Raw genomic sequence first — 26,072 nt, 5'->3', positions numbered from 1 at the left:
ATTGCAGTATCTGTGCTTTTGCATAATTTTATTTTGCAAGTAATTAAATAATTTAGACATAAAAAGAAAAACCACACAATATGCACAAAATACACAAAACCACAGGGCTGAACAAACATGTATGAGGTTATAGTTGCTGAGAAAAATTAATTTATAAAGGCACTACTTCGTTCACCATGTTAAATCCTTATTTTAAAATCAGTGACCGTATTAAATACTGACAGAGGAGGAAGTTCTAGTCAGACAACAACTTGCTCAAATGTTAGAACTGTGTTTCGCTTTAGTGAGCATGACGTTTTCCTCAGTATTTCAGGATAGACAGGGAGATAATGTGGGCGATAATGTGGCATGAGGTGTGGCTCAATTACTGGTTGCCTTCACAATTCACGTCCAGACATCAAGATCAGGCTTCTAGTCATTTCTGACTCACTCACCAGCACCTTCCTTTGTCTGTCTGATTGTTAATCCTTGAAGCTTACATTTCTGAAAAGAGGAAGCAAAGACATTTCAGTAAAACTTGAAAATGTATATTCGATGTATCAAAAAAAAAAAAAAAAAAAAAAAAAAAAAAAAAATCAGACTTGGTTCATAATGCGAAGTCGTACTTGTCTGCTGACTTGTCAGTGGAGCGTTCCAGGCTTCGGAGGATGGAGCGTTCTGGGGAGATGTGGTGAGAACTGGTGGAGACACTAAGGGTTGATGAGCTTTGGAGGGATGAGAATGACAAACCTTGTCTGCGCATCTCCTGGACTGCCCGCTCACTGAGTACAGAAAAATAGTGAGATCTTAGAATTTGCATCTCCTGTATAATAATTACAGCATACATTAATGAAGAGCAAAAATTATTCAACTCTCACTGAAAAGGTCTCATTCATGTTTGCGTTCTTACATAAATATTTCTGTTACTTTCCAGATATATTTATATATCAAAGGCAAGACAGTAACTTTAGTAAATTGCAACTGCACCCCATTGTAGATCAGAATTTCCACAATCACCTGCCTCAAAGGGCTGTCAACATTGGTTTAGTGCCAGCTAAAAGCAAACCAAAGCTTTATCTAGGCAATAGCAGTGTACTCTGAATAGCTTTTTTTTAAGTTATGTCATAGGTGTTTCTTTTTAGAATGTCTATCTGTATGTTTTTCTAGACATTAATTTGACAATTTTTTTGTTTTAAGTAGTTTTCTATGACTACAGATACAATCAATACATTTCTATAATGTATTTTACTTTCCTTTTTGTGGTGTATTGGGGTTTTGTGATGATGAAAACTGCCTATTTTAATAGTCTGCACATGTATATGCCAACCAGGGAAGAAATTTGGAAATCAGCAGTAGCTATAACAATCAAAATCTTTAAAATTACATCATACCTATAAAATAAATTGTAGCTTTTTACATGTGACAGCTCAGGCGCTGGTTGTCTGTTGACATTTCATATTTAGTGGACATTATTAGATGACATAGGCACTGAATATTCCAGGGTCTCAGCACACTCAATTTAAAACAGACCTTTGGTTTTATCTCAGCTACACACCTGTAAGGCTTCCTGAACGGGTTTTGTGCACTGACATAATCTGTCCAAAGACAGACAGGAATAGAAACACCTACCTAAGTATTAAGAACTACCTGAATTAGTGGCTGCTTCAATAGATGTCCCGAGGATCACATTTTCATTCAGTCACACACACATTTGCAAGTGCTAACTGGGAGGAGTTGAAATCAGTTTCAAAGGTAAGACCAATAGTTGTTGACCTCACCGTTCAAAGCGCTCAGTAGTCAACTGCCTTTTCAAAACGTCCATTTCCGTCTGCAGCTGAGAGACTTGACTGCGGAGTTGTGACACCTCCCTGGTCTGCTCAGCACTGAGTTTATGTACAAACAATATTCAACTTTTTAATATATATTTTTTTTAAACAACATTTCATTTTCTACTCAAATGTAACTAGTTCAAACTGTTTTATTGAATTGGATTTTGTTTACGTTTTGCTATCAGCCAGAGTGAGCCTATCACGGAGGACTTTCAGCTCTGACTCTCTTTCACTGGCCGTCAGGTGAGTTTGGAACTCCTTCTGGCGATTGGTGGAGAGCAAAGTTTCAAGGTTGCGGACAGTCAACCTCTCACTGGCCAGTTGTTTCTTAAGTAACTCTCCCTCTGAGCGAATGTCCTCCAGCTCTCCTGTAACCTAAAAATCATTCACATGTTGACACAAAAACAGATAATTGCCACTCATGAGGCACACATGTTTAAAGCTGTAACAAGTCACAGTTAACCTCACCCTCTCCAGGTCCATGCACTTGGAAGTGAGTTGACGTGCAGTGAGCTCTTTGCCTGAATCCAGTTTAACACAGAGCTCCCTGACAGAAGCCAGATCTGAGAGGAGAGTTGCCTTCTCCTCCTGAGCTTTGTGTAGCTCCTCCTCTAATCGGGACATCCCACGAACCAGTGAGGATACCTTGGCCTCATAAGCCTGCAAGGCCTGCGTGTGCTGAGGAAAGCAGTAAGGTGAAAAGAATAGTGGTTTCATCCTGGTGAAACAGTAAAATCTCAAAAGCTGACCTAGAGTAGCTGCTGGAAATCTTTCTCCCTGATATGAATGTACCAGCTGTTTGTTCAAGCTGATGTCTCACCTGATGGATTTCTCTTTCCTGGTGGCTAACAGTATCACGGAGGTGCCTGCGTTCTGAGTCTGAAGAAAGCAGTTCCAGGCGAATGGAGTTATTTAGGCCTTCAGCGTGCTGTAGCTTCTGCTCACGCTCCTCGACCTCAGAGTGAGCCATTCTGAACCTCTCAAGCAAGTCCCTGTTTTCCTGCTCCTGTGGGTCAAACGCCTGGCTAAGTGAGACTGAGTGAACACCTACACAGTCATCCAAACAATTCAAATACTGCCTTGCATAAAACCCCTAAATTATCACATAGGTCTATGTACAGTTCTCTCTTGCCTTTGTGGCCATCAATTTCTCAATTCTGGACACTTCAGAAATGTAAGAATGGACCCTCAGTTTCATTTCATCCTTTTCATGCAAAGCCTCCTCCATCTCCATATGTACAGCCTGAACAAGGAGACAAGAACAAATAGTGTTATTTATATCTTTGTTGATTGCTTTATTTTTATTCACTTTCTCTACATATACAAGCTAAATTACATACCTGGTTTTCTCTGGTCATTGTAGCCAGGTCATCTTGCAGCCTCCTGTTCTCTCGGATTGTGATTTCTTTGTTTTTTTTGAGTGCAGCTAGCTCCTCGTGGGCAACATCCAGCTGTCTCCTCAGGCTAGTTATCTCCCTTTCCCGGCTGTTTAACACCCCTTGCAGCTGACTGCAAGGATCGTGCATTATTTGCATTAGACTTCTAACATATCGTAACACTTCTTAAAACAAAATTCAACCCGACAGGTTTGAGACCAGATACTTACGCTAGCGAGTTATCCATTTTCGTGACTGTAAGTCTCACGTCTTCAAAGGTCTTTTCCTGTAGCATTGCAAGAATATGAGTTTGCATAGTTCTCAACTTATGAGAAATAAAAATTATTTTTTTCTACCATTGGAAATGCTTTAGGATGGGATCTTTTCATAGCTAGTATAAACAGGAAGAATGATTACAGGTGCAAACACCTTTTAATGGAGGATTAGGTTCTAGAGACAAAAAAAAGAAAACTTTTCCTTCCATAAAAGTTTCTCATCTTGATTTAATTTGTCTGTGACAGCTACCTTCTTGGACAGCTCCTCCTGAAGAGCAACCAGCTTTTCAGTCTTTTGATCGACTTCATCCTGCAGCATGTCTTTCTCTCTATCCAGGGCAGAGACTGATTTCTGAAGAACTGCCACGTCCTGCTGGTGCTTCGAGCCCCGCTGACTCAGCTCCCCTGGTAGAAACCGAAAATCATGCAAACAGCCAAGCAACCACAAGCAGGAGAGTCCTTTGCAGGAGAACAATACATCACAGATCCTAAACCTCATTTAAGAAATCAGCAAATACTCACCTATTCTCTCTTCTAGTGTCTCTATCTCCTCATGAGCTGCCTGCAGCTCATTCATCTTCACAGACAGCATGTGTTGGCTGTCAGACAGTGACTGCTCCATCTGTTCCTGTAGCAGCCTACAGACAGGCAGGGAAAAGTCAGTCAGTCCTTCTCTAAGACATTGGCCCTCAACACAACAAACATCTGACAATTTGCACTTTGCTCAAAGGAACAATAACCAGGGTCAGGTGAACACTTGATGGTAGCAAGGAACTGGTAAAATCTTCTGCCCTTCATTTATTTTAGAAAAGATAATATCACAAGATTTTTTAGGCAATTTTCTTCATTTGCAGAAAGTATTCATTTTGAATACTTTCAAAAAGCATTTAAACTTTCCTTCCACGTTTCATTACAAACCTAAGAGCATTAGACTCAGCCCTCTGGTGGGCAACTTCCTCTGCATTCTGAACCAGAGCAGCAGATCGAACCTTCAGCTCCTCCTCCACAGCCCCTCTTTGGTTCTTTAGCAGACACACCTGTGACTGCAGGTCCAGTTGCTCCTGCTCCAACTGCACCACGATACAGACAAAGAGCCAGGTAAAAACAGTAACAAAAAGATACTTAGGAAGAATAATAAAGGAAATTATTAATAATTCTATGTAGGGGTTTTCAAAGATGCTCTGGTCAGGGAGGTGTTTTTTTTAACTGAGGAATCTGACACTGCTTACATTTTTAATGGAATTTTCAAGATCAACAATCTTCCTCTCTTGTTCCTGTCTCTCTGTTAGCACTGAACTCTGGGCAATCTGCAAAACATTTATATGTTAGTGAGTTAGGTCCTGGGAGTCCATTTATAGTCATAAAACAAGTTAAGCAAAGGATAGATTCAATGGGTGTTATGAATAAATATTATTTTCAGTATATTACTTTGCAGATAGTTGACATAAAAAAAAGGAATACAACAAAATCCAACTCACACTAAAGCAATGAGGCGTGTGACCTTATTCAATGGTAGAAAACCCTTTAAGGATTTAAGTATTTAATTAGCATGCTGGAACCATGCTATGAAATGCCAAGCAGGTCGCCATTTACCACAAAGCTGTTGCCCTCCATATATGGTAGGTTTACTGCTGAAACAAATTACTGTTACATTATTTTGTTAATAACCTACCTTTAATTTTTCCAGCAGTGTTTCTCTTTCAATACTCATCTGTTCCATTTGGATTTCTGCCTGTCTGACATCCTGCTGCAGCTTTAGGACATCAGCTGAGTTAACTGTGCTATGGGCCAGTTTTAAATCCTCTTGGGCCTGAGCAAACAAGAACATTTGGTCTTAAGAAGTGTAGAGTAAGTCATTTTAAGCACCTAATGATGTATTGTATTAAAAACCCACCTGTCTAAACAAGGATTTGAACTGATCCCTTTCAGCGCACAGGTCCTTCACATGGTTTTGTATGTCCTCTGTTTGCTTCTCAAAGTCCAACAGAGCAGCTTTTAGCTCATCCCTTTCTTTTACTACATGGAGTAGGTCTGCTTCTGCAATACCTCCCTGAACATTTGAATCCAGTAAACTGTAATTTTTCTGCATCCGTAAAAAATATTAAGACAATATTAAAATAATAGTCATAAAATTTACTGATTTCTTACCCTTGTTACTTTGGATCTCGAACCTCTGCTTGGACTACAACTGGGACTGAAGTCCAGACCACCACCCCCCCGGACTGTTTTGTAGCGCTCAGCCTCCAGACGATAATAATTCCGCTCCTCCTCAAGACTCTTGACAAATGCATCTAGACGTGATGGGGAACGTTCCCTTCCACAAACACCGTGTTTTGCGCGCATTGTCTCAAGCTCCAGAACCAGATCTTTGTCTAGGAAACAGTAGAAAGTCAGTAATGCATCAATATTTACAATTTAAACATGCTAAAAATAGCTTTCAGCTGGGGGATGACAAAATGCTGCCTACCAGCTGCCATCATTTTCTCAATTTTGTCCTGCAGCCTGATTTTCTCCTCCTCCAGGAAATTCACCAGTCCTTCCATCTTTTCATTCTGCTCTTTAAGATCCACCAGCTGATCTTGGAGACGGTCTCGTTCAAAGTCTCCTTCAGACTGCACCTGGATTTAATCATATCCCAAAAATTGTGTTTTTGCTGTTTTGCTTGTGTAACATAAAGCACTGGCTATGTGTGTTCCTATTAACAAAATATAGAATGAGAACAGCCATATACTGGAAATACCTTTCTTGTTTTTGTGATTATATCCTCTAAGTCTTCTATTATTTTCTGTTGCCTTTGAATTTCTTTCTGTTGAGAAAGCATATTTTTGGTTTTATAGGGTTGCTATATTTCTAGCCAACCAATTGTTTCCCTATAACAACTGGTAATAGATGTTTGCAAATAAGTCTTTCTGAATTCTCACTTTAGTTTCTTGTAGTTCTATGTCAGCTGTTTCCAACACCCGCTCTTTGTCCATCTCCAGCCTCTTTGCAAGGCTGTCTATGTGTGTAAGCTCTTCGCAAAGCTCCAGGTTCTTTAAGGAGAGATTAGCAACGCCTTGCTCTGCATCTTTCTTGTTTTGTTGCAGTCCCTCTATTCTCTTCTCCAGTGTCCTGTTGGTCTCCTGAAGGTACTCAATCTGTGTAAAAAGCAGCAGCTTGCAGTCAACAGATACAGACTATGTGGATCTTTTCTTTTTAAAAAAAACAAAACAAAACACAGGAACTACCTACTTGAAGGTTGAGATGGGAAATCAGTTTCTCATTGCTGGTGTTTTGAGCCTCAAGAGAAATTACATCATGAGGTCGTCCTCCATAGAGAGCACGATTCAGACGCTCAATCTCTTTGTTCCTCTCGTCTATCTAATCCAAGTAAATAAGAATAAATACAACTTTTAACATGCATAACAACATTTGACACATTAGACTTGTATATGTTTGGAGTAATTTTATTTCCTACCTGTATATTTAAGTGTTTTACATGTTGTTGAGCATTTTCCAGATCCAATTTGACCTTTATGATATCTTCTTGCAGCTCATGAATTCTACAATTCAAAATTACAGCGAGTCATTAAAAAAAATCTGCAAGGGCATCAACCATCAAGGGACTACCACCTCCTCTGATAATAAAGTGGAAATGTTAGAATAGAAAACAAACCGTCCGTCCGCTAACTGCAGTAGGTCGGCGATGTACGGGTCATCAGGCTGCGGCACAGGGTAAGACGGTGTGGAGGAGGGAGGGACGAGCTCATCAATCTGCATCCGCTGACGTCGGAAAGGAATACTGCGCTTCTTTCCACCTGGGAATGTCATGGAGAACACCAGCTTTCTGCATGCTCAGCTCAAAGTAGCTACTCACATTTCTCAAGAAGCATAATGTCTGGACAGGAGTTTAAAAGAAAAGAAAGATATGGCTCAGTTGAAATGACGGATGACTTTCAGGTTAGACTGCTTTACCTGGTGTTTGGACCACAGCTTGCATGTTCTTCTCCTGCAGCTGCTGGATGCGCTCAGCCTTCGCCTTGCTGTCCTTCTCCAAGCAGCGAACTTTGTGCACATACTGATTATTCAAAAACTTCAGGTCAGATGTCTCATGGTCCAGTTTTCTGATTTTGGTTTTGAGCTCTGAAAAGAGACAGAGACGTGTGGAGTGATCGAACCAGCCCTTTTCAGACTGTGTAGAGTAGGAGTTTGGCTGGATGTCAGGGCTTACCTCTGATTACTTGGTCCTTGTCCTCCCTCAGCTTCAGCATTTCAAGGTGCAGGTCATTGTTCTCCCTCACCACCCGGGAATTCTCCGTCTTGTACGGCTCCAGAAAAGCTTCAATGTTTCGGCTTTCTTTCTCAGTCTTACCCACTGACAGCTTGGCATTGCGCAGGCTCTCTGTTGTATGGACCAGGTCGCTGTGACAAAGACGAAGACCTTACTGAAATAACTTTTTAATCCTCTCTGGATGGCAGACTGCTGGTGTGGTGATGGAGGTGAGGAAGGGCTTAAGGTTTCACCTGAACAGCTTCTCCACCAGCGGCAGTGACTCTATCCCCAGTGGTTGTCGGTAGCCCATCTGATCGAGACGCTTTCTCAGGTTTACAAACTTCCTCTCTGCGCCGCTGTTCATGGCTGTGATGCGGCAGTCGAGCTACTGTGGCACAATACAGAAGAGTTTACAATTGCTAGCAAGGTGGCTACACTGAGATGTGTTGTGTGCTAAACCAGGATTTTAGCAGTGACGAACAGCGGTTCATTTCAGCGTGCTAACGTTAGCCAGACGGTAACATAAGTTAGCTGGCAAGTATTTTACAAGCCGATATTAATGTTCTGTGAGCTCCTCGTTTTTCAGAGAAAACCTGCAGCATTGGTCCGCTTAAGAGAAACGTCTGGCCGCTGTTAGCCTCAATGAGGGCTTACAAACTTAAGTTAACCTTAGCTTACCTTGTTTCAGAAGGACACCGCTCTCCTGGCAGCTAACGCTAGCTTAACCAACACAGGCTTAATTCCACAACGTCGGCATGAATGTCTCGGTCGACCAACTCAAATGATGTTACACATCGGTCATCGTTAGCTTGACGTTCCGCTCTTCCGTCGACATGTTTCGCGGTAAAGCGGTTTGAAAAGAGCGCCGTGATCGCCCGTTCGGATTCGTCGCCATGGAAGTGAGTCCGACAGGCGGCGGAAGATTTGGGGCTGCTTGTTTTATCAACCGCTGTCGTCCGCACGTCAAGAGGAGAGCGGAGCTTGAGCGCAAGTACACAAACTACTGTTACAGCTAAGATTTTAATACAATTCATACAACAATAGGATATAGCATTGGCGCGTCGGCGGATGCACATTTATTATGTACATATAACATACAGACAGGAAAAAAAAATCAACATATTGAGGAGGGTTGTTGAATCTCAGGGAAACTCAGACAATTGAGGCATCGGCAACCGTGTATAAATCCCCTTCATTAAAACAAAGACCCACAAAAATGAAATGTGGCATCATCCGAAAAGCAATACAGGCTGGTTTGGGGAGAGCTAGTGTTACTTCAGCCGGTGTGAGGCAGTAGTGAATCATGAACAGCGCATAGCAGCTGCACTAATGGGACTGAGCAATGCTGGAGAAGTACTCCAACATGTCCTGAATGGTGAACTCCATGGTGATCCCAGATCCTGGGTAGCATCTACCGATCAAATCTTCAAAGTGCTTGTACTGGCGGATGAATTCGTCCTGCATGGAGTGCCACACCACCTGGTGGGGTAAACCGGGAAGAGCAAGAGTGAATGATGGGATGCAGTTGGCTGGCTGAGTAATTTTCATGGCTAATAAATTCTGAAATTCTCACCTGTAGCAGACTTTCCTCCTCACACAGGTGTTTATCCACCTTTTTGTAAAGGTTATCGAGTCCCTTTTTCACCTCCTTTCCTGGGTACTCTTTGATAACTTTACGTAGCTCTTGTTTGTTGAAGGCCAGCTGATAGCTCACCTCCTCCTCACGAACACCCTGGGCTACACGGGCTTCAACACCCTCGAAGAAATGCTGCAATGGAGAGATAACAGTTCACACGTTTTTTGTTATTCATACAGGTCAAGATTGATTTTTGCCTCAATATTCTTACAAATGAATAATACTGCCTCTCACATTGAGTTTTTCTAGAGGCTGGCCGAGGGAGTTGATTACATAAGACTGCAGGTGGTCTGTGTATTTGTGCTTGGCTTCTCGTCTCTCTGCATCTAGGCAGGAGATCTTTAGACGTGACAGTGTAGAAAAGATGTGGTGGAAATTCTCCATCATTACAACGTCCCGAGGTGTCTTCTGGCTTTCGCTGGCTACTTTCTCCACTGGAGAGACAAATACTCAGTACTTAATTTCTGAGCCAATCAGCCCATCAGTATTTCATTTTGGATGATGGGTGGTCTTACCATTCATAAAAACAGCCCTGATTAGTTTGACATAAGCTTTATCCAGATCCCCTCGGCGTTCTGCGTTGCGGAAGATGGTCTCAGCCAGTTCAGCAAACTCCTCAAACCCAGTAACAAAAAGAAGGATGCCAACTTTGCTTTTCTTTGAAATTTTCACTTCCTCCATCTGTCTGATCTGACCAGACTGTAAAAAAACAGGGGATTATTAGTCATAATAATCCAGCCATTCTTCACTTAACATAGAACATACTTTGATTTAGCATGTGCTGATGAAAAGAAAGTGAGTCCACTCACAATGCATTTGTCAAAGTTCCTCTTGACAGTGACCAGCACATTCCCCAACGTAGTGCTGAGGTATGAGGCCGGGTCAACGTTCTCAGCTGTCCACACATGGTGACTCATCTTCACCAGCATGTAGAGAGAGTTGAAACTGTCAATCTTGTCACCCAAAGCAATGAGACTGTTGAGCTCTGTCTCAATGCTCTGGAAGATTTTATTCATCATCAGCCGCACCATGTCTTTCCTTTGGTCACAACAGGACAGAGAGTTGTGGGAAAAGGGGCAGTCAGCAAGCAAATTCTAAAAGCATACTAAGCAGAAATAAATATAAATTGTTCTTATGTTTCAGGGATTAAAGATGGGTTCTATTTGTTCTACTGTTACAATGCAAACAGTGTGCCACTACTCACTCTGAGGACAAGGAGTGTCTATGTTCTGCCTGGGTGGGCACTCTAGATGGTAAGACATCTGAATCCTCTGTTTCAGGCTGGCAGGAGAATGATGATAAAACATGACAAACCCAAACACATCTGCTGACATGCACTTGCATGACGCTGTAACTGAAAGCATGCCAGTGTTTTACTGCTCTATTATTTCACACTTCACTTTCAAAGGGAAAAAGGTTATCCAATTTCAGGAAACACAAGTAGAGCTACTACTGTAAAGTTAGGGCTGGGCTAGGCTGGGTTATATTGCTTGTAGTAATATCTCAATATTTTTATATGCTGAGCCTTTTCAGTATCAACCACCGCTAATGAAACTACACCAGTAACACATGAGTGTTACTGACTTTGTTGTCTTTGCTAAAAGCTGTTGTTCATTAAAGTTATGTGTGTTACACTACAACACTCTCGTCTGTTCCCTACTCATGGTATTTTCTGCAACTTCTCCGCTATGTGCCAACTTTGTGAATGCCCAGGGTACATAGTCTTGTATTTATCAATTTTCAGGTGTGTTAGTAAGGATACAGAGATAAAAATGCCAACTGATGGATTTCATTTTAAAATGTTTTTCAACCAAAAATCTAGTATGGTGGATTGGATTTACCTGAGCAAGTGGGGGTGTAATAGTCGGGTGCTGCTGCAGCTTAAAGAACTTGCTTATGAAGTCTTGCTCTGCGAGACACAGAGGCTCCAGCTCACTGAGGACCTGCTCAAATATCTGTAGAGAGAAAATCCTGTTTAATTTCTGAATAGTGCAACACATGAATACACAACTAATTTGATAAAATGTATGCATCTCTTCCTGCTTCACCTTGTCAAACTTGGTCCTGTCTGCTACATCCAGGTCAGAGGCGGACATGTTACCCATGTCTAGCAAAGACGATGACTGGGAACGCCGGCTATTTGAGCCCTGCACCGTCAGCTTGTTCAGGCTGGAGGTAGAGCCTGTGAGCTTCCCAGAGCTGCCATGAAGACCTGACAGCACAACAAATACAGTATAATTTCACCCATTTACTAAAAATTCCCTACAATTTTAGGGATGTAAAGCCACCTAGAGGTTTGTTTGTCAATTATGACACTATTAAAAATGGTCAAAACATCAAAAATTACATGGTTATTAGTGGTTAGCTGTTTTAGGCATTTATCATAGAATCATATTATGTTGATGTACTAAGCAGTACAAACCAACCAGGTACATGGCCAGGTAATGGTTTGTATGGCCTAAAGTGTTTGGGGGTAGCACAAAAGTTCAAGCAACTTTTAGTAATGTTATGTAAGGCACAGTGATGAGAAGCAGAACGAGTAATTAACAGTGGAATAGCTCTATCCAGATGGCATACTTACTTTCTGTCTCCTGTTTGAGTGCACTTTCTTTCCGCGGAAGTGTGGCTGCAGCCAGTTAAAAAGGCAGGCACCAAAGACAGAAACAGGTTAGGCTTAAAACATGCAGCATGGGAGGAGTGAAGCCAGACGTTAGATGTACAAAGTTACATATATGTTGACATGCACTGCAAAGGCTTCGGTATGTATGCTCTGGAAAACCTTTGGAAAACAAATGTTTTGGGGTTTTTTTTTGTTTTGTTTTTGTTTTCATAAGGGAAGCTAATACAGAGTACAGCAAGCATAGTTCTATAATTCTGCCAAAACCAAAGCTCAACCACAGATCCTGTTTTTTTTTTTTTAAGATTATAAAGAGTAGAGAATTTAGCATGTCAGGTCCTGGTGCAAAGGGAAGAAGCAGGGCATTAACACAGACACACAGAAAAGGCTAGAAAGAAATGAGGCTTTCTTTTCCTCTACATTATTCTTCATTATTTTGTGTTGGAGACAATACTGATATTGGAGCAAATACTCAATATATTATGAAATTCACATTGCCTTTGAGTGAACTACACATTGTTAAAAGGAGATACAAATGGAGTATTACAAAAAGAAAATTCTAATCACACATACAGCATCAAGGGCAGAAGACAAACGTGCTTTATTACAAGTCTTACCAAACTTTCCCTTTGCTTCCTTGGTTGTTCCTGCCATTTTTATCTTTGCAACCTCAAAGAAGTCTTTGATTTCTCGTTCATATAGTCTGCTCATATAGTCAACGTAGGTCTGAGAGAGAGAGAAAGAGAGAACTTTTTTTTCTATGGTTAGAGTCAAAACACCACATCTTCAATCAATCTCAAGTATTTAAATATTTTGATATTTATTTCTTGCCAAAAGAGAAGATCTCGTGATTTTAGTCAGATATGGACATTAATTTTAGCTTAGAAGAAAGGGTGGAAATGGGGAAGAAATTACCCTGAAAGGGGGATTTTGTATATATCCATCTTTAAAGGTGAACATATGATACACATAATTCTAATACTGCTTCAAATAAAAGCATTATTATTTTCATGGTTGTTGAGATCTACTGATGTTAACATAACTATGAATTGTACATTCAAAAATTATAATAATTATACACATATGATAATATGATGGTGATAGACATTAGAGCTTGAGGATCCTTTGTTTTTCAGTTCATCTTATTGATTTTTCAATATCTATTAAGTGTGAGTTTGTTTTTTTGGATAGTTAGGACCAAACAGTAGTCAACCACTGTTCACTCTGAACTGCATGATATCCACTGTGTCACCAAATTAGGCTGAATTAAATCGTACAGATTACAACTTCAAAGTAGACTTAAAAACGAAGTATCAATTCTCATTTCTAATTCTCTATGAAAAGTATATTTTCCAAAATGCTGATTTCTGTAGGATAAACACTGACCCTTGACAGGCCTTCATACTTCTCCCTGTGGGTATTCTTTAGCCACTCCATAAGCTTGGCATAGCGCAGCAGGTCCCTGTGGAGGGGGTTGTGTTTGGGCAGGGTCAGCTCTGCTGTGTGTTGGGACAGGGTGGAGCTCTGATCATGACCCTGGATGACAGTGAAAGGTAAGCCACAAATTGTACTATATTGTACAAAAAGGCTGAAATAGATAAGCATACTGGTATTCAGTCCCATTCCATCTGTCTGCCTCAAACACACAACGCATTACAGAAGATTTATTTTGCTTCCCATTATTAACTCAAACCACAGATATAAAATAAAGAGTAAACAGCAAATTCTTTAACTCAGATAACCATGACCACTTCACCTTATCTAATTGGTGAGCTAACTGAAAAGCAGAACTTTTGACTGCCATGTTGATGGTCTCCTCTGTGTTTGCTTGTTAAGTCTTGCTTTTGCTAGAATTCATGCACGCATACAGGCACAGGATTTTATGATAGACCTTTTGCAAAGAAGCCATGTTAGCACCCAAACACAAAAAGCCCTTAGATAAGTGCAGACATCTGGTGAAGGACAGATGAATTATGTCTCCTCAGCTCTGAGTTCAGATGAGAGATGCTGAAGTAGTTAGAAACATATCCCATGCAAGGAGTGATGGAGGGCCAAGAGGGCATCCCTTGATGATGGCATGTAAATTGAAGTGAGGTGTGCCAGTTCAAACATTAGCAAAGAGGGGTTAATGGTTGTTTCTGTGAGGGTACTCACTGGCAGTGACAGACAGGAGGACCTATAGAACTGAGGGATGGTCATTTTGAAGTGACTGAAGTGGTTGAACTGACAGAGACAGAGAGCATACTGGGATGTTTCAAAGTGAGAAACACAGAGAGTCAAGAAGAGGACAGACACAACAGGAAGGAAATGACACAAGAAAGCCAAGGACAGAAATCACAGCAAAACAGGAAGTTCCCAAGAGGGCAGGGAAAGAGAGAGAGAGAATCTGGAGAACAGGAGAGACTGTAGCCCTCCATGGCACAGCAGACTCACATTGCTTACATGTGAGATGATCCACCTACTTAGCTGCCTTTATTCCCATTTAATACTGAGAAAATGGTGCCACAAATAAATGATAAAATATATAGGTATTGTAGCATGAAAATTATTCTGCGGCCTCTCATTCTATATCAATATTTAACAAAATATTGAAATACTATTATCCTGTAGTTATTTTTATATTTTATTTTTTGTGAGTAATAATCTTTGACAAGACAAGACATAAAGACAACACAAAGTCATATAATTTAAACAATAAGCCAGTTTAAAAATAAACAAACTGCACTTGCTGAAGCTGCACTTGCTTTTGCTACTGCTGTACATGTGCTCAAACAATTCATTTTTTCATCATCAATTCATTTTTTGTAATGGTTAGTGTGCCTCCTACCTGATGGACAAACACATTGTTGAGATGGTTGGTGAGGCGACGAGCAAAAGTGTCTCTCAGGTCGGCAAACAGGAGCTGCTGCTGTGTCACAGCCATCAGCTTATCATGGCCTATGACAAAAAAAGAGAACTTGAATGGTTACCTAATCTATAAATCAAAAAATGATCAACTAATGGCTTTAGCTGATGCAATGATGACAAACTTTACAGTTTGTAAACCAACCTGGTCTGAGTGCCACGTTCATGCACTGCAGAAGAGCTTCAGAGGCGTTGATGCAGGCTTCAATACCTTTGGGGGAGGTTAGGTCTCCATCCTGCAAGGCCTTTATGTGTCCCTTTGACAAGTCCATGTAGTTCTACATAAGAGAGACACCCTGGTCACACCAGCCATCAAACAAAGCCCAACTTAAGTATTCCAACACTAAACCTTTAAGGTTTTGAAAATAAAAATATGTTGTAAAGCAAGGTTAGGCACAATAACACAAAATTGCAGAAATTCCTAACCACTAAGAACTGGATCTCATCCAGCAGTTTGCCATTGTTGGTGTTGCTGATTTGGATGAGGCGGTTGCTCTGGGAGATCTGGTCCATCTGTTCTTTTACACTCTGTAGCATCTCCTCATAGCTGCTAAGCTTTCCCTCAATGGTGTCCACCTCTGCCAGAGCCTCATCCAACAGCTGCATCAGAATATTGACCTGCTTTTCTGATGCCATAATGGACTGGATGTTGGCCTTTAAGCAGGAAGCAATAAAGAGGGTATTATATTTATATTCAGGTTATACTGATGTTGAAATCAACAAGGATATTATCATGATTTAGAACAATACATTAGCAGTTGCTTCACTCACCCCGTCTAAAACCTGAAGTTCCTTTGAGAGCTGTTCCGCAAAAGCTTCAGCATTGGAGATGGCATACTCACACATCTCCATCATGCTCTCAATGTCTGTCTCCTCGCGGGTGCTCAACTCTTGGTAGTCATCTAAAGCGTCTTCGTCACCCCCAGCAACACTTTGGCTCTCATCGCTTGGCACAGACTCTATTCCCATGAAAACATATGAAAAAGCATTTACAGGCCATTAACACAAACGCTAAGTACAAGTCACATTCTGCCAACTTCCAACACTGCAGGTTTCATTTTCTTCTTATATGGACAACTTCTCACTTCTACATGACTTGTCTTGAAATACATATCTTTAAAGTCACAAGTTCTTTCAGAAAAACTATTAACTTTAGGTAATGCCAACCGAAGTATGTCTTTTACAATGCACTTTTCTACATTTGCTATGCCTAATAAAATGACTGCTTTGTGAAGCAAATAATAGCACAACAACTGAACTAACATCAAAACTAATTTGGTCAACTTTGGGTCAACTGAATTACAGAGTACATTAATGAACACATGTCAGTAAATAATCTTATGAATTAATGTGATATGAAGTTCAGTAGTAAAAGTAAAGTAAAAACATGACCTAAATGTGTTATGATTATTAAAAAATATGAACAAAATGCCTATCCACGTTTACAAATAGTTGACAGTAAAAGCAGCGGGAGTTCTGAAAGGACGAGAGTCTAGTGAGAATGGTGATTTTGAGGTGAGAATCATACAATGGAGAGGAGTAAGGAGAGGGGGGAAGTTAAGTCCTACCAACCTTCCGCTTTAGGAAGTTCTGGCCACAGAAAGTTCAAGAGAGAAAAGTGAGAATAAAGGAGAATTTAACAGAGAAAGCCATACCACAAAGCAGGATACAACGAAGAAGAGATCTCATAACATGCTACAAACAAACTAAATCAACCAAAAGCAGACAAAGTTCCCAAATTCTGGTCAAAATTAAAATACGTTTAACATGGCCATTACACAGTAGGGTCAGTGATATTTGGTCAGAGAAACAGACACGCCTTTAAGGAAATGCAATCATAGGGTCGGCTACGGATTGAGCATTTCCACACCTTCCAGCAGCTGAGCACTGACATTCACAAACTCCACCTTCTTCCTCAGATAACGCTGGTTGAGCTTCCAGATACAGGAGATGAAGGAGTTTTTTTCAGCAGTGCTACTGGCCAGCCAGCGGTAAACTTTCTCGAAATGAAGATCGAATTCAGGATTTTCCTAAAAGTTAACAGTAAAAAAAAAAAAAAAAAAAAGGTTATTTCAGATGTGAAAAAAAGGGAGAAAATACTTGTTGGAAAAAGATGTTTTTTAGTATTATTATCATCATCACTATGAAGTATACAATTTCTCTGACCTTGCTTGCATCTTTAGCATCTACTTGTGTCAGATCTCTGAGCTCCCAGGTTTGCTGTCGCTTATAAAAGTCCCCTTTGTCAGACTTCTTTACCTTCACCACTTTCACCTGAACAGGCCTCTCTGTGGTAACTAAAGGGAAAACAAAACACAAATGGCACCAGCAACATTTACCTTTTAGGAAAATTTGAGATGTAGAGCTATCTCTGGGGTACCTGTTGCGCACAAGAAACAGTTCTTCTTCTTCTTTCCTGCCTTGCAGACATTGACAATACCAAGGAGCCGCTCATCATTTGGTGTGAAAATGTCCCTCTGGAGCGCATGCTTGATGGCTGTCATGGTGTACACTGTAACACAGAACACAGCAGGTAACAGCTTTTTCCCGCCATACTGGAAATGATCGCTACAGTCTTTGCAACATATGTGATCAAGGACCAAATCCTGCTAATGACAGTGAATAAATTCTCCTCCTGGGTACAGAAATGTCAGTGAGCTGCTGTCAAGTCGTTGGCAAACCAGCGTCAGTTAAAAAAAAAAAAAAAAAAGCTAAAGATTTTATGGTTTGAATATGAGGCCATGTAACAATAGTTTGGTGTTTTATATAGGGAATATAAATTCAAGTTACAAAAAGTCTACAGTAAAATCAAATTAAACTTTGTATTTTTACAGAAAGAGTGAGTCTGATCAATATTAAAAGAAAATATCCTGTAATCTCTAAAAGAAATTATTTTATGGGGGTTTGAATTTGAGGACATTAACCAGGTGCTGGGATAGATTGTACAAAATGATTACTTAAAATATCTTCAGGTATACCAAGACATGGTCGTCCTGAACGATAATATTTGGAGCATTCTATAATTTCATCATGATGTTTAAAATGACACCTTGTCACTTGGCATGTTATTGAGCCAGTTTCATTCTTTTTTTCTTGTTTCTTTCATTCACAGCTACCTTTGGCTTTCCAATAGAGGCACAAAGATTTTTTTTAACAGTCTGGCTTCACGGAAAAGAGCCCACTTGACTGCACTGACGGCTGATAAGGCTTTCAGGTGTTAAAAAAACGCATATCTAAAGGCTGTTTCCGGTGTTAGCCACGGAAAAGCTGGACTGAGGCCCCTCACACAGTGACTGCACTGATGTCCTCCCTGTTAGCTCGCTGGCTGCTCCTGTTGTTGTTAGCTTCAGACAGCTAGCTATCCTTAGCGCAGTTAAAGTGAGTTACAAATACGCAAGCGTATTTCAACTGCGGATTTTTAGTCGAAATACTTAGACTTTGGCAAAGGTTCATGTCATTAGCTGCCGTTACCTTGTTTTGTCAGCGAACCAGCACCTTCCCAGGCGCCGCCCTCTCACTTCCTGGTTCTCTGACGGAACTGTCACGTGGTGACGACACTGTTGTCAGTGTTTAGCCCCGCCCAAAGAGGTCCGGGCAGAGCGGAGGGGTTTTTGCTGTGATGACGCCCAGAAGCCTTTGGCTGGACAAGGTCATCATCTAAGAGCAGAGTTAGAGCAGAGTTATCTCGGGCATGGAATATAAATCTAAAGTCACTGCCCGATCCTTTAAAGACGAAAAAGACTTTAATGTCAAGATCCAGCATTCAGAGGATCATTTCAGCAAACACTGTGTTGTGCTTACAAAGTCATCTACTTTTATGAAATCAACACACCACACTAGCAAATCGTCACCATTGCCATCATCAGCATCTGTTTGACCCCTTTATTCTTCTCCTGCTGCATATATTTTTTGCCAAGAGGCATTACATGTATAGTCATAGGATAAATCCAGCGGCACTATATTACTTCAATGACTTAATAATCTCATGATGTTTAAAGATATATTTTTTGTCCTATGTGATGTATGAAATGGAAATCAGTTATATTTTTATTTGATTATTCTAGATTAGTTCAAAATTGCTGTCATGGAGAACTCCATGCTGTGAGAAGATGTAAAACTACAATGAGGGATATGGTTTTCGGTATCTAAAACACAAGTGTATCTTCTTCTTTATATTAATATTTAACACACAAGTATTGTGTGATTATGGATCCTGAAATAAAATAGAAGTCCAGTCAGTCAACAATTGCCTTTTCTTTCGCTCTCTCACTCAAAACAACAGTAAACAAAAATCAGGTGGCTGAGTCTCTTCAGTGAATAGTCATTTTGACTGATGTTCATCGTTATGGACAAACACTGTAGAAGCATAGAGCTGGCAGCAGCAGCAGGACACACACAGATGACACACGCATCATTCACTGATGAGGTGATGCAACAGGTCAACTTGACCGTTAACAGTGCAGGTCAAACTGACCATCCCTCTCGAAACTGCCAGGCTCTTTTCTGGTAGTATTCTACTGGAGTGAATGGTTAATCTCTCAGAGGCTTTTGTTATAAAGTCTCTAAGAGATAAATCAGTGAATAATTCAATCATTAATTTGTTTCATCTTTTACTTCTCTTTAAAACTGAAGGGTAGTTGAAGAACAGGAGATTTATAGGGATTATAATGCTATGGGTAAACACATTTTCATTGTCATAAGGACATTACCTTATTATGAGGATACACATGTTTTGTTTTGGGAGGGGGGATTGCTGTTTTTAAGTCATTGTTCCAAGCTGTTACTTCGCCTTAAGAAACAGTGCTTATAGAAATCATGTCACATTGCCTGCATGTTACTTTATTGGGCACCAGGTGGCACTGTTGGCCCATGTAATAGCTATAGTCTCCATAGACACCTGTTCCTTGTGTTGTGTGTTGTGTCTTCACAGTCTGTTGTATGCCTCTTTATTGTCAGTGTCGTACTGACGTATCTGCTTCTGCTCTACAACAAAGTCCATGTGGATTATAAAGAGATTTTGAGTCATACATGTAACAGGAAAGTCATGGATCAACAAAGTGGTGTTACAATCCACAATGAAGTTAAAATGTAAAGTAACAATCAACAGTCATTTATTAATTGCCGCATGAAACTTAATCAGGACACCATCATGGCCAATTTGAATCTACGCACCGTGTTTTTCCAGTACCCACGTGACTGACAACAACAATCAAAGTGACTCCAACAGTAAATGTACATCACTGGTATTATTCAGTAGGAGCGTCACTGGAGAATATGTAAAATTATATCACAGGTCTCTCTCAATCAGGTCCTTTCGCAAGTTTCTGTCATGTTCACGAAGCCGTATCCTTCAGCTGTATGTATGAAGCCATATGTTATCTCCCGTGTCCCCAGGCAGCGTTAATCTCAGCACATGGATATTGTTTGTTGTCCAAACATAGGCTGCAACCTAAGAATTACGACTTTAATATGGAAAGAGACAAAGGGCTATATCATATTTTGCAACCAGAGAAAATTGTGGAGGGATTGACACTGAGTCCAGAAAGTGTGTTTTTGAATTAGCAGTTTAATACCTTAATAATAATAATAAAATGGATTTTCACTGCAACATGACAAACATGTATTTTCAAGGCTGACTCACAAACCAGAAATCAGTCACATGGTGCAAACAAATCACAAAATATGAAGTAGGTAATAAGTAGAGCAAACAAACTTGAGTAAAATCAATTTGGCTCCGAGTCTCAATCAACCACACTTTAACTGTATGACACTTTTCACGCAAACATAGATGTTATTTCATAAAAAATTAGGACAAAGTGGTTGCATCTGAATCGTCACATCCACAAAAATGACATGTATGTGTACACAACATAGATCTCCTAAAAACAACAACCATCTTTCTTTCACATGATTTGCTTTCCATTTACTTGTGGATCACCCAGTTTTTGTTTTTGCCTGGTAATTATTGTCTACATAGTTTGTCAGTATCAGTGGTCTGTGGTCAGTGCTGATGTTGATGTTCCTACAGAAGACAAAAACAAAGAACAAAAACTTTGTCTTTGTCTTCTCCTTGCATGTGACGCTTAAAAGATATATAAATTCCAAATTACTTTGGACTACGACGTAGGAAATATTCATAGTGACCTTGTTGTGTAGGAAATGCAGTGCTGCACTGAAATCCACAGTGGGGGACGTGCAGATGTGGCTGGCAAACAAAAGGGCTTTTCACGGTGGGTGCTGTAACGTCGAGGGACGGTGATTACATCTGTGTAATCTCCATTTGACATTCAGACGGGTGATTAAAGGCTGATAGCATTTTCTATTTCTGTTTGGAATCAGAATTGTTTGAGTTGCTATCTGGATGGCATTTTGTGCAGCCTTCAATAAGCCTGAAGGAGGGATCATCAGTGTTATATTAGAGTCGGATACATTAATAAATTGGTGTATATGTGTGTAGGCAGACATAAACATACTAATCTAACTTCTTTGAAGTACTTAGTTTGTTGCTGAGGTCACAGCTTTGACATCTCTAAGCCACAAACTGGAATAGCATGTGGCTCCTTTTCCAGTGGATATTGGCTCAAGTGTCGTGTTACCAGCGTTTTCCCTTGACTCTCATCATGTGGCTTCTGCACTTATAGTCCATCCTGGTAGAAGAGCATGAATGACGATGATACCTGACTGCATCAACAAAAACAACCTGTGGAAGTGACTCATAATGGGCACCTATATGAAAACTTTGGTAACCTCACCATAAGGTGAGTTGCTCACTCGTCTCTGCCAAAATTACACATAAAACAGGAACATGCTGGTTTTTCCAAACTGAAGTAAGCATGAGAGCTGTTATTACATGAGCAACGCCACATGTAGAGCTCTCCTCTTGTTAGGAAGGTCCATCATTTTTAAAGCAATCATGTCATTGAAAGGCTCTGTATGTCTGTACCCTAGAGAGAGAGCACTCTCCTGTTCGTAAGTGGGGGGTTAGACCAAGGAGGAGGTTAGACAGAGAGGGTGTGAGAGGATTATTAGAAATGAATATAAGATCAAAAATTATTTCAAAATTAAAAGAAAAATAAGATGGTGATTAGGACAGAACAAAATTTGATCTGAAATCTTTGAAAAGAATAACAATGAAAGTATTATATAGCTCACAGGCTGATTTAGTGATTATGTCAGGGTTTGTGTCACACATCTGTTCATTTCCTGTTTTATTTTGATAGTCTTTAATTCTGTGTGCTGCTGCATTTTTGTGTCCGCCTGCCTTTGAGTTTGTTACAGAAAATATTGGCACATTACAACTCAGTATAATAAGCTTCTCTCAGAAACATAAAGATGGTTCTTTCATCACCTTCATAACTTCACTTTTTAAATCCCCACTTGTCAGAAAACATTTTAATGTAGTTTAGGACATTTTTATTTACTTTTCATCAGTATTCTTGTTATTATCCAAACTGCTCTTTTTACTCTTTAATTACCTTCATATCACACCACAGGAACTTGCCCTTTTAACATATTTTGGCTCTATCTTAACTTCAGCCAGATACTTGAACATTAAAACTGAGAAAAACTCTCTCTTTTCTATTGTAGTAGCAGTACATAACAAGAAATCATTTGACAGTGTTGTTCATTTATGCCTCTCTAGTTTTTTTACTGCAGCCTGTAAGTCATTCTTTATATGTGTGTTCGCAGGCTACCTCATTAGGGCGAGCCTCCTGACTGTGTGGACTTTTAATATAACGTTCTGACTTTTGTACTTTGTTAACTCTTTTGCTTTGGTAAAAGCTGACACCTTCATGGCCTTTGTGAGTTTTACGAGTCCACCCTGAGAAGAACTCAGGTCAAACTGAACACACTGTTAAAAAGACTATTGGCTTTTATTCCAGACAACACAGGCTTAAGTGGAAATCGCCAATGAGGTCTTCTCTTCATGAACAGTCCATCCATATCACATGATTGTTTCTTTGGGGTTGTCTAAATGGTAAAATTCAAAGGGGTATTTTGTGTGAAGCTCTCATTGTAGGTTCTAAAGATCCTACAATGACAAAAAATTACATTGGCAACTGATATTTCTCTCTCAAGGGGCTTTGCAAGTTTTCAGCTGCACATACTCTGTACTTGGTTCTTGTGCTTGGGGATAGGTGGTCTGTTGGAAAGGGTGCCTTAAACAAGTTATGATGGTCTATTAATAACTGCTTTAAAAACATACATAATAGTTTTGTAAATACAGGCAAAAGTTTAATACTATATTTATCTGGCTGAAGTAGAAGCAGTAGGTGGTAAAAAAAACTGGCTGATTTTAATTTGAAGAGTTAAAATAACAAATTACTTGTACATGTTATTCGGTGAGTCTTTTTTTGGGCTGCATATCATCTATTGTTTCTATCCCAAATTCTTATTATAATCACCAGAAACTTCAGTGCACAGTTAAGACAAAATTTTAGTGTAAAATGGACCTAGAGTCGTCCCATTTGTTAGAATGTGGTGCTCTTATAAGAATCAGAGCTCTCCACACGGTTCTGTCACAACATCTGAACTATCAGGAGAACTTACAGGTCTTCATTCCCCCAAACACCCCAAAGTCGTTCGATCTCATGGTGTTCATTGGCCAGAGTTTGGAGCCTTTTTTGTCAGGGAGTTGTTGGTCAGTGATCTCGAGTCAGTGCCTTAGAGGAGACCTTCAAGAGGTCAAATCAGTTGATGTTTTCAGCAGCACTTGGAGAAGTTTGCTCCAGTTACAATCTGCAATCCCTGAGAGCTTTCTGTCGCTTGCTGGACTGCCATGGAAGAAACCGTGAAAACAAAGAGAGGAACCTCCATGCCTGAAGCAGAGATGTATTTTGGCAGTCCCACAGAACTAGGACCTACTGCTGCTGTGGATATGTGGGGATGGGGGCCAGCGGACTACACTTACATTTTCATCTGAGTGGCCATGGCTGTTGGTCTTTCTGCGACAAAGGCAGTTGCCATGTTGACAGTAGTAATAGCCATCAGTTGCTTCCACACCATTCTTAAAGGTACTAGTAGATGAGATGATCAAGGATCTCACCAAACCTGCCCTTGCTCTACATGTTCCTGCTACAGCACATTCAACAACAGGAGCTGTCTCAGGCATGGTATGAGCAGGCCTTACTGCTGTTTGTGCATTGGCAGGAGCATGTGCGCTCTCTTTTTTTTGTTCTAGCACTAAAAGCAGTTGGGGCTGTTTTCAGAGCAGCAGCAGTAATTATTTGGACGGCGCTTGCTGTTGCGAGAGCAGGAATCTTCATTGGTCTTGCTGAAGGGCAGTCAGTAGTTTTCAGTGCTTTTACCATGGCCTCTGCAGGATTGGCCACTATGACAGAACACCTGTCAGCTGTGGTCAAATTTATTAGAAGCATTGTTTTATTCTTGCTGCAAATGTATTATATACCTTTTTAGCAACAGCCCCACAATAAGAAGGTTGTGGGTTCAGTTCCCGGCCTGGGGCCTTTCTGTGTGGAGTTTGCATTTTCTCCCCATGTCTGCGTGGGTTTCCACCCAGCGTGCAGTGACATCATGTTTAGGTTAACTGGAGACTCTAAATTGACCGTAGGTGTGGGTGGTTGTTTGTCTTTGTGTGATGGACTGGTGACACAGATATTGTGTCCAGGGTGTACGTTGGCTCCAGCAGCCCTGCTACCCAGAAACAGAAAAGCGGTAGAAGATGGATGGATAATTTAATACTTTCACTGTTTGAGTTCGCTCGTGCTGTTGATTAAGAAAAGTTTAGGTGAGAGGCAAATTAGCTGTCAGCTGGTGAGATTGAAGTCAACACCTCTCTTTGAATCTACAACAGTATAGTTTCCTCAGTGCTGTTTGACATATCTTGACTTTTTTTGAAACCCCACAGTCTGTATGCAGGAAATTGTGACTGTCCTTTATTAGAATACAATGCCCTGTGTACTGATAAAATGTAATGATAATTACAGCCATGTAGCATAATATGATTGCCCAGAATCTCATGTAAAAGGAGAGTGGAACTGTCACTTGATATAATCAGCATGAGCAGTATTATGAGTTTGAGACTGAGAGCAGATGTTAAACTGAAAATTATAAGATTCAGCATCAGTGTTAAAGTGAGATAACACTGTACCTGTATGGTTCAAGTTCATATTCCCTCATTATTTGTAATAATGAGTAATTGTAATATTATATTATATATTTTTTTAATTAGTCTACAATGAAATATAAGTATCAGAACATAACAGAAACTAGAATATGATAAGCTCTATCAACTGAAAATATTTCCATATTTGTATTTCCAGCACGGCAGCGTAGTGGGTTTGTGGGTTCATTTCCCGGGCCTGGGGCCTTTCCATCCGGAGATTGCATGTTGTCACGGATATTGTGTGAGTTTTCTAAGATGTACTGTTTAGGCTAATTGTTTGAAAGATCTGAGTGTGAGTGTGAGTGTCTCCGTATCTGGACAGGTCACCAGTCCCTGTGATGGACTGGCCCAGCGTGACCCCGCCCTCACCCAGAGTGAGCTGGGATTGGCTCCAGCACCCCCCACGACCCAGAAATGGATAAGCTGTAGAATATAAATAGATAAATGAATATTTCCAGCATTTTTAGCGTAATAAATTGCAATATTTGAGTTTGACTCAGAATTTTAAATGAAAAAAAACATTGACTTTTGGTCTTCAGACAGGCAGAAACTTGTGTTCCATACAGAATGGAATCAGATTAAAAGAAGATGAAATATATGAATGCAGTGTGCAGGATGTTGCGATACACAACCTAAAGGCAGCTGTTTACAATAAGTGACTTTCATTATTCCTATGATTTGGAAAAACAATGAAGCCAGAGCGTATCATACTTTATAAGTTTCACTAATTGTCTTAATTGTAGGAGGATGTGACTTGCTAATAGGTGACTCTCCCTTCTCATTTTCTTCTTATTTCCAATCATGAGCATTAGTCACGCGTACAGAGAAAGAGATTTGATGACACAAAGTCTGTACTTTTGTTTATGATTGGGACTGGGGCTTGAAAGAAAAGTTCACTATTTTAGGAACTCACTTGTCTACTGGTCTGTCAGATTTCAAGTTAATGCAAATAAATGGGTAGCTTAAATCAGCAAAATGACTGAGAACAGGAGGAGAGAGCAAGCAGTGAAAAACACCTTATAAAACGGTGAACTGACTTTACACACATGCAAATGAAATCTACATGTTAATTAGCAGT

At 40.2% G+C, this 26,072-nt stretch overlaps 2 protein-coding genes across 3 annotated transcripts; both read right to left on the bottom strand.

Annotated features, from left to right (window-relative positions):
- Positions 1 to 37: 37 nt before the first annotated feature.
- cep135 (centrosomal protein 135) lies at positions 38 to 8,688 on the bottom strand. The gene is made up of 26 exons (XM_029500017.1): positions 8,390 to 8,688; positions 7,963 to 8,099; positions 7,670 to 7,860; positions 7,414 to 7,581; positions 7,115 to 7,256; positions 6,917 to 7,001; positions 6,691 to 6,819; positions 6,381 to 6,596; positions 6,200 to 6,265; positions 5,927 to 6,077; positions 5,608 to 5,831; positions 5,354 to 5,509; positions 5,132 to 5,269; positions 4,689 to 4,766; positions 4,378 to 4,529; positions 3,982 to 4,097; positions 3,710 to 3,864; positions 3,415 to 3,470; positions 3,149 to 3,317; positions 2,941 to 3,051; positions 2,629 to 2,814; positions 2,277 to 2,486; positions 1,981 to 2,183; positions 1,758 to 1,862; positions 606 to 761; positions 38 to 483 (listed from the first exon to the last, which is right to left on the bottom strand). Exons 2-26 carry the CDS (start codon positions 8,073 to 8,075, stop codon positions 462 to 464), a joined length of 3,498 nt encoding a protein of 1,165 aa, XP_029355877.1. The 5' UTR covers positions 8,076 to 8,099; positions 8,390 to 8,688; the 3' UTR covers positions 38 to 461.
- A 29-nt stretch (positions 8,689 to 8,717) lies between these two features.
- exoc1 (exocyst complex component 1) lies at positions 8,718 to 18,392 on the bottom strand. Of its 2 annotated transcripts, none has more exons than XM_029500019.1 (18): positions 18,340 to 18,392; positions 17,249 to 17,380; positions 17,035 to 17,165; positions 16,739 to 16,898; positions 15,640 to 15,827; positions 15,295 to 15,522; positions 15,014 to 15,146; positions 14,792 to 14,901; positions 13,351 to 13,500; positions 12,582 to 12,690; positions 11,396 to 11,559; positions 11,189 to 11,302; positions 10,552 to 10,628; positions 10,157 to 10,385; positions 9,863 to 10,046; positions 9,582 to 9,781; positions 9,285 to 9,479; positions 8,718 to 9,190 (listed from the first exon to the last, which is right to left on the bottom strand). In XM_029500019.1, exons 2-18 carry the CDS (start codon positions 17,370 to 17,372, stop codon positions 9,038 to 9,040), a joined length of 2,649 nt encoding a protein of 882 aa, XP_029355879.1. In that variant the 5' UTR covers positions 17,373 to 17,380; positions 18,340 to 18,392; the 3' UTR covers positions 8,718 to 9,037. The 2 variants fall into 2 exon arrangements, with proteins under 2 accessions (XP_029355879.1, XP_029355878.1); XM_029500018.1 differs by lacking the exon at positions 18,340 to 18,392 and adding an exon at positions 11,929 to 11,973 and having other exon boundaries at positions 9,038 to 9,190; positions 17,249 to 17,372.
- Positions 18,393 to 26,072: the final 7,680 nt, after the last annotated feature.

This window comes from Echeneis naucrates, chromosome 4, assembly GCF_900963305.1.
Source record: "Echeneis naucrates chromosome 4, fEcheNa1.1, whole genome shotgun sequence".
NCBI lineage: Eukaryota > Metazoa > Chordata > Actinopteri > Carangiformes > Echeneidae > Echeneis > Echeneis naucrates.
The sequence above is the reverse complement of the archived record's forward strand: the minus strand, read 5'-3'. Positions and strand labels throughout refer to the sequence as shown.

Bases quoted from the DNA above. Each gene is read 5' to 3' on its own strand.
- cep135 (XM_029500017.1), bottom strand. From the start codon at position 8,075: ATGAACAGCGGCGCAGAGAGGAAGTTTGTAAACCTGAGAAAGCGTCTC. The intron at 3,318-3,414 runs GTAAGTATCTGG...CGATCCTTGCAG, and splicing joins AAAATGGATAACTCGCTAGC to TCAGCTGCAAGGGGTGTTAA. The intron at 484-605 runs GTACGACTTCGC...TCCTCTTTTCAG, and splicing joins ACTGACAAGTCAGCAGACAA to AAATGTAAGCTTCAAGGATT.
- exoc1 (XM_029500018.1), bottom strand. From the start codon at position 17,372: ATGACAGCCATCAAGCATGCGCTCCAGAGGGACATTTTCACACCAAAT. The intron at 11,303-11,395 runs GTGAAGCAGGAA...TTCTCTCTACAG, and splicing joins ACAGGACCAAGTTTGACAAG to ATATTTGAGCAGGTCCTCAG. The intron at 10,629-11,188 runs GTAAATCCAATC...TTCTCCTGCCAG, and splicing joins TTACACCCCCACTTGCTCAG to CCTGAAACAGAGGATTCAGA.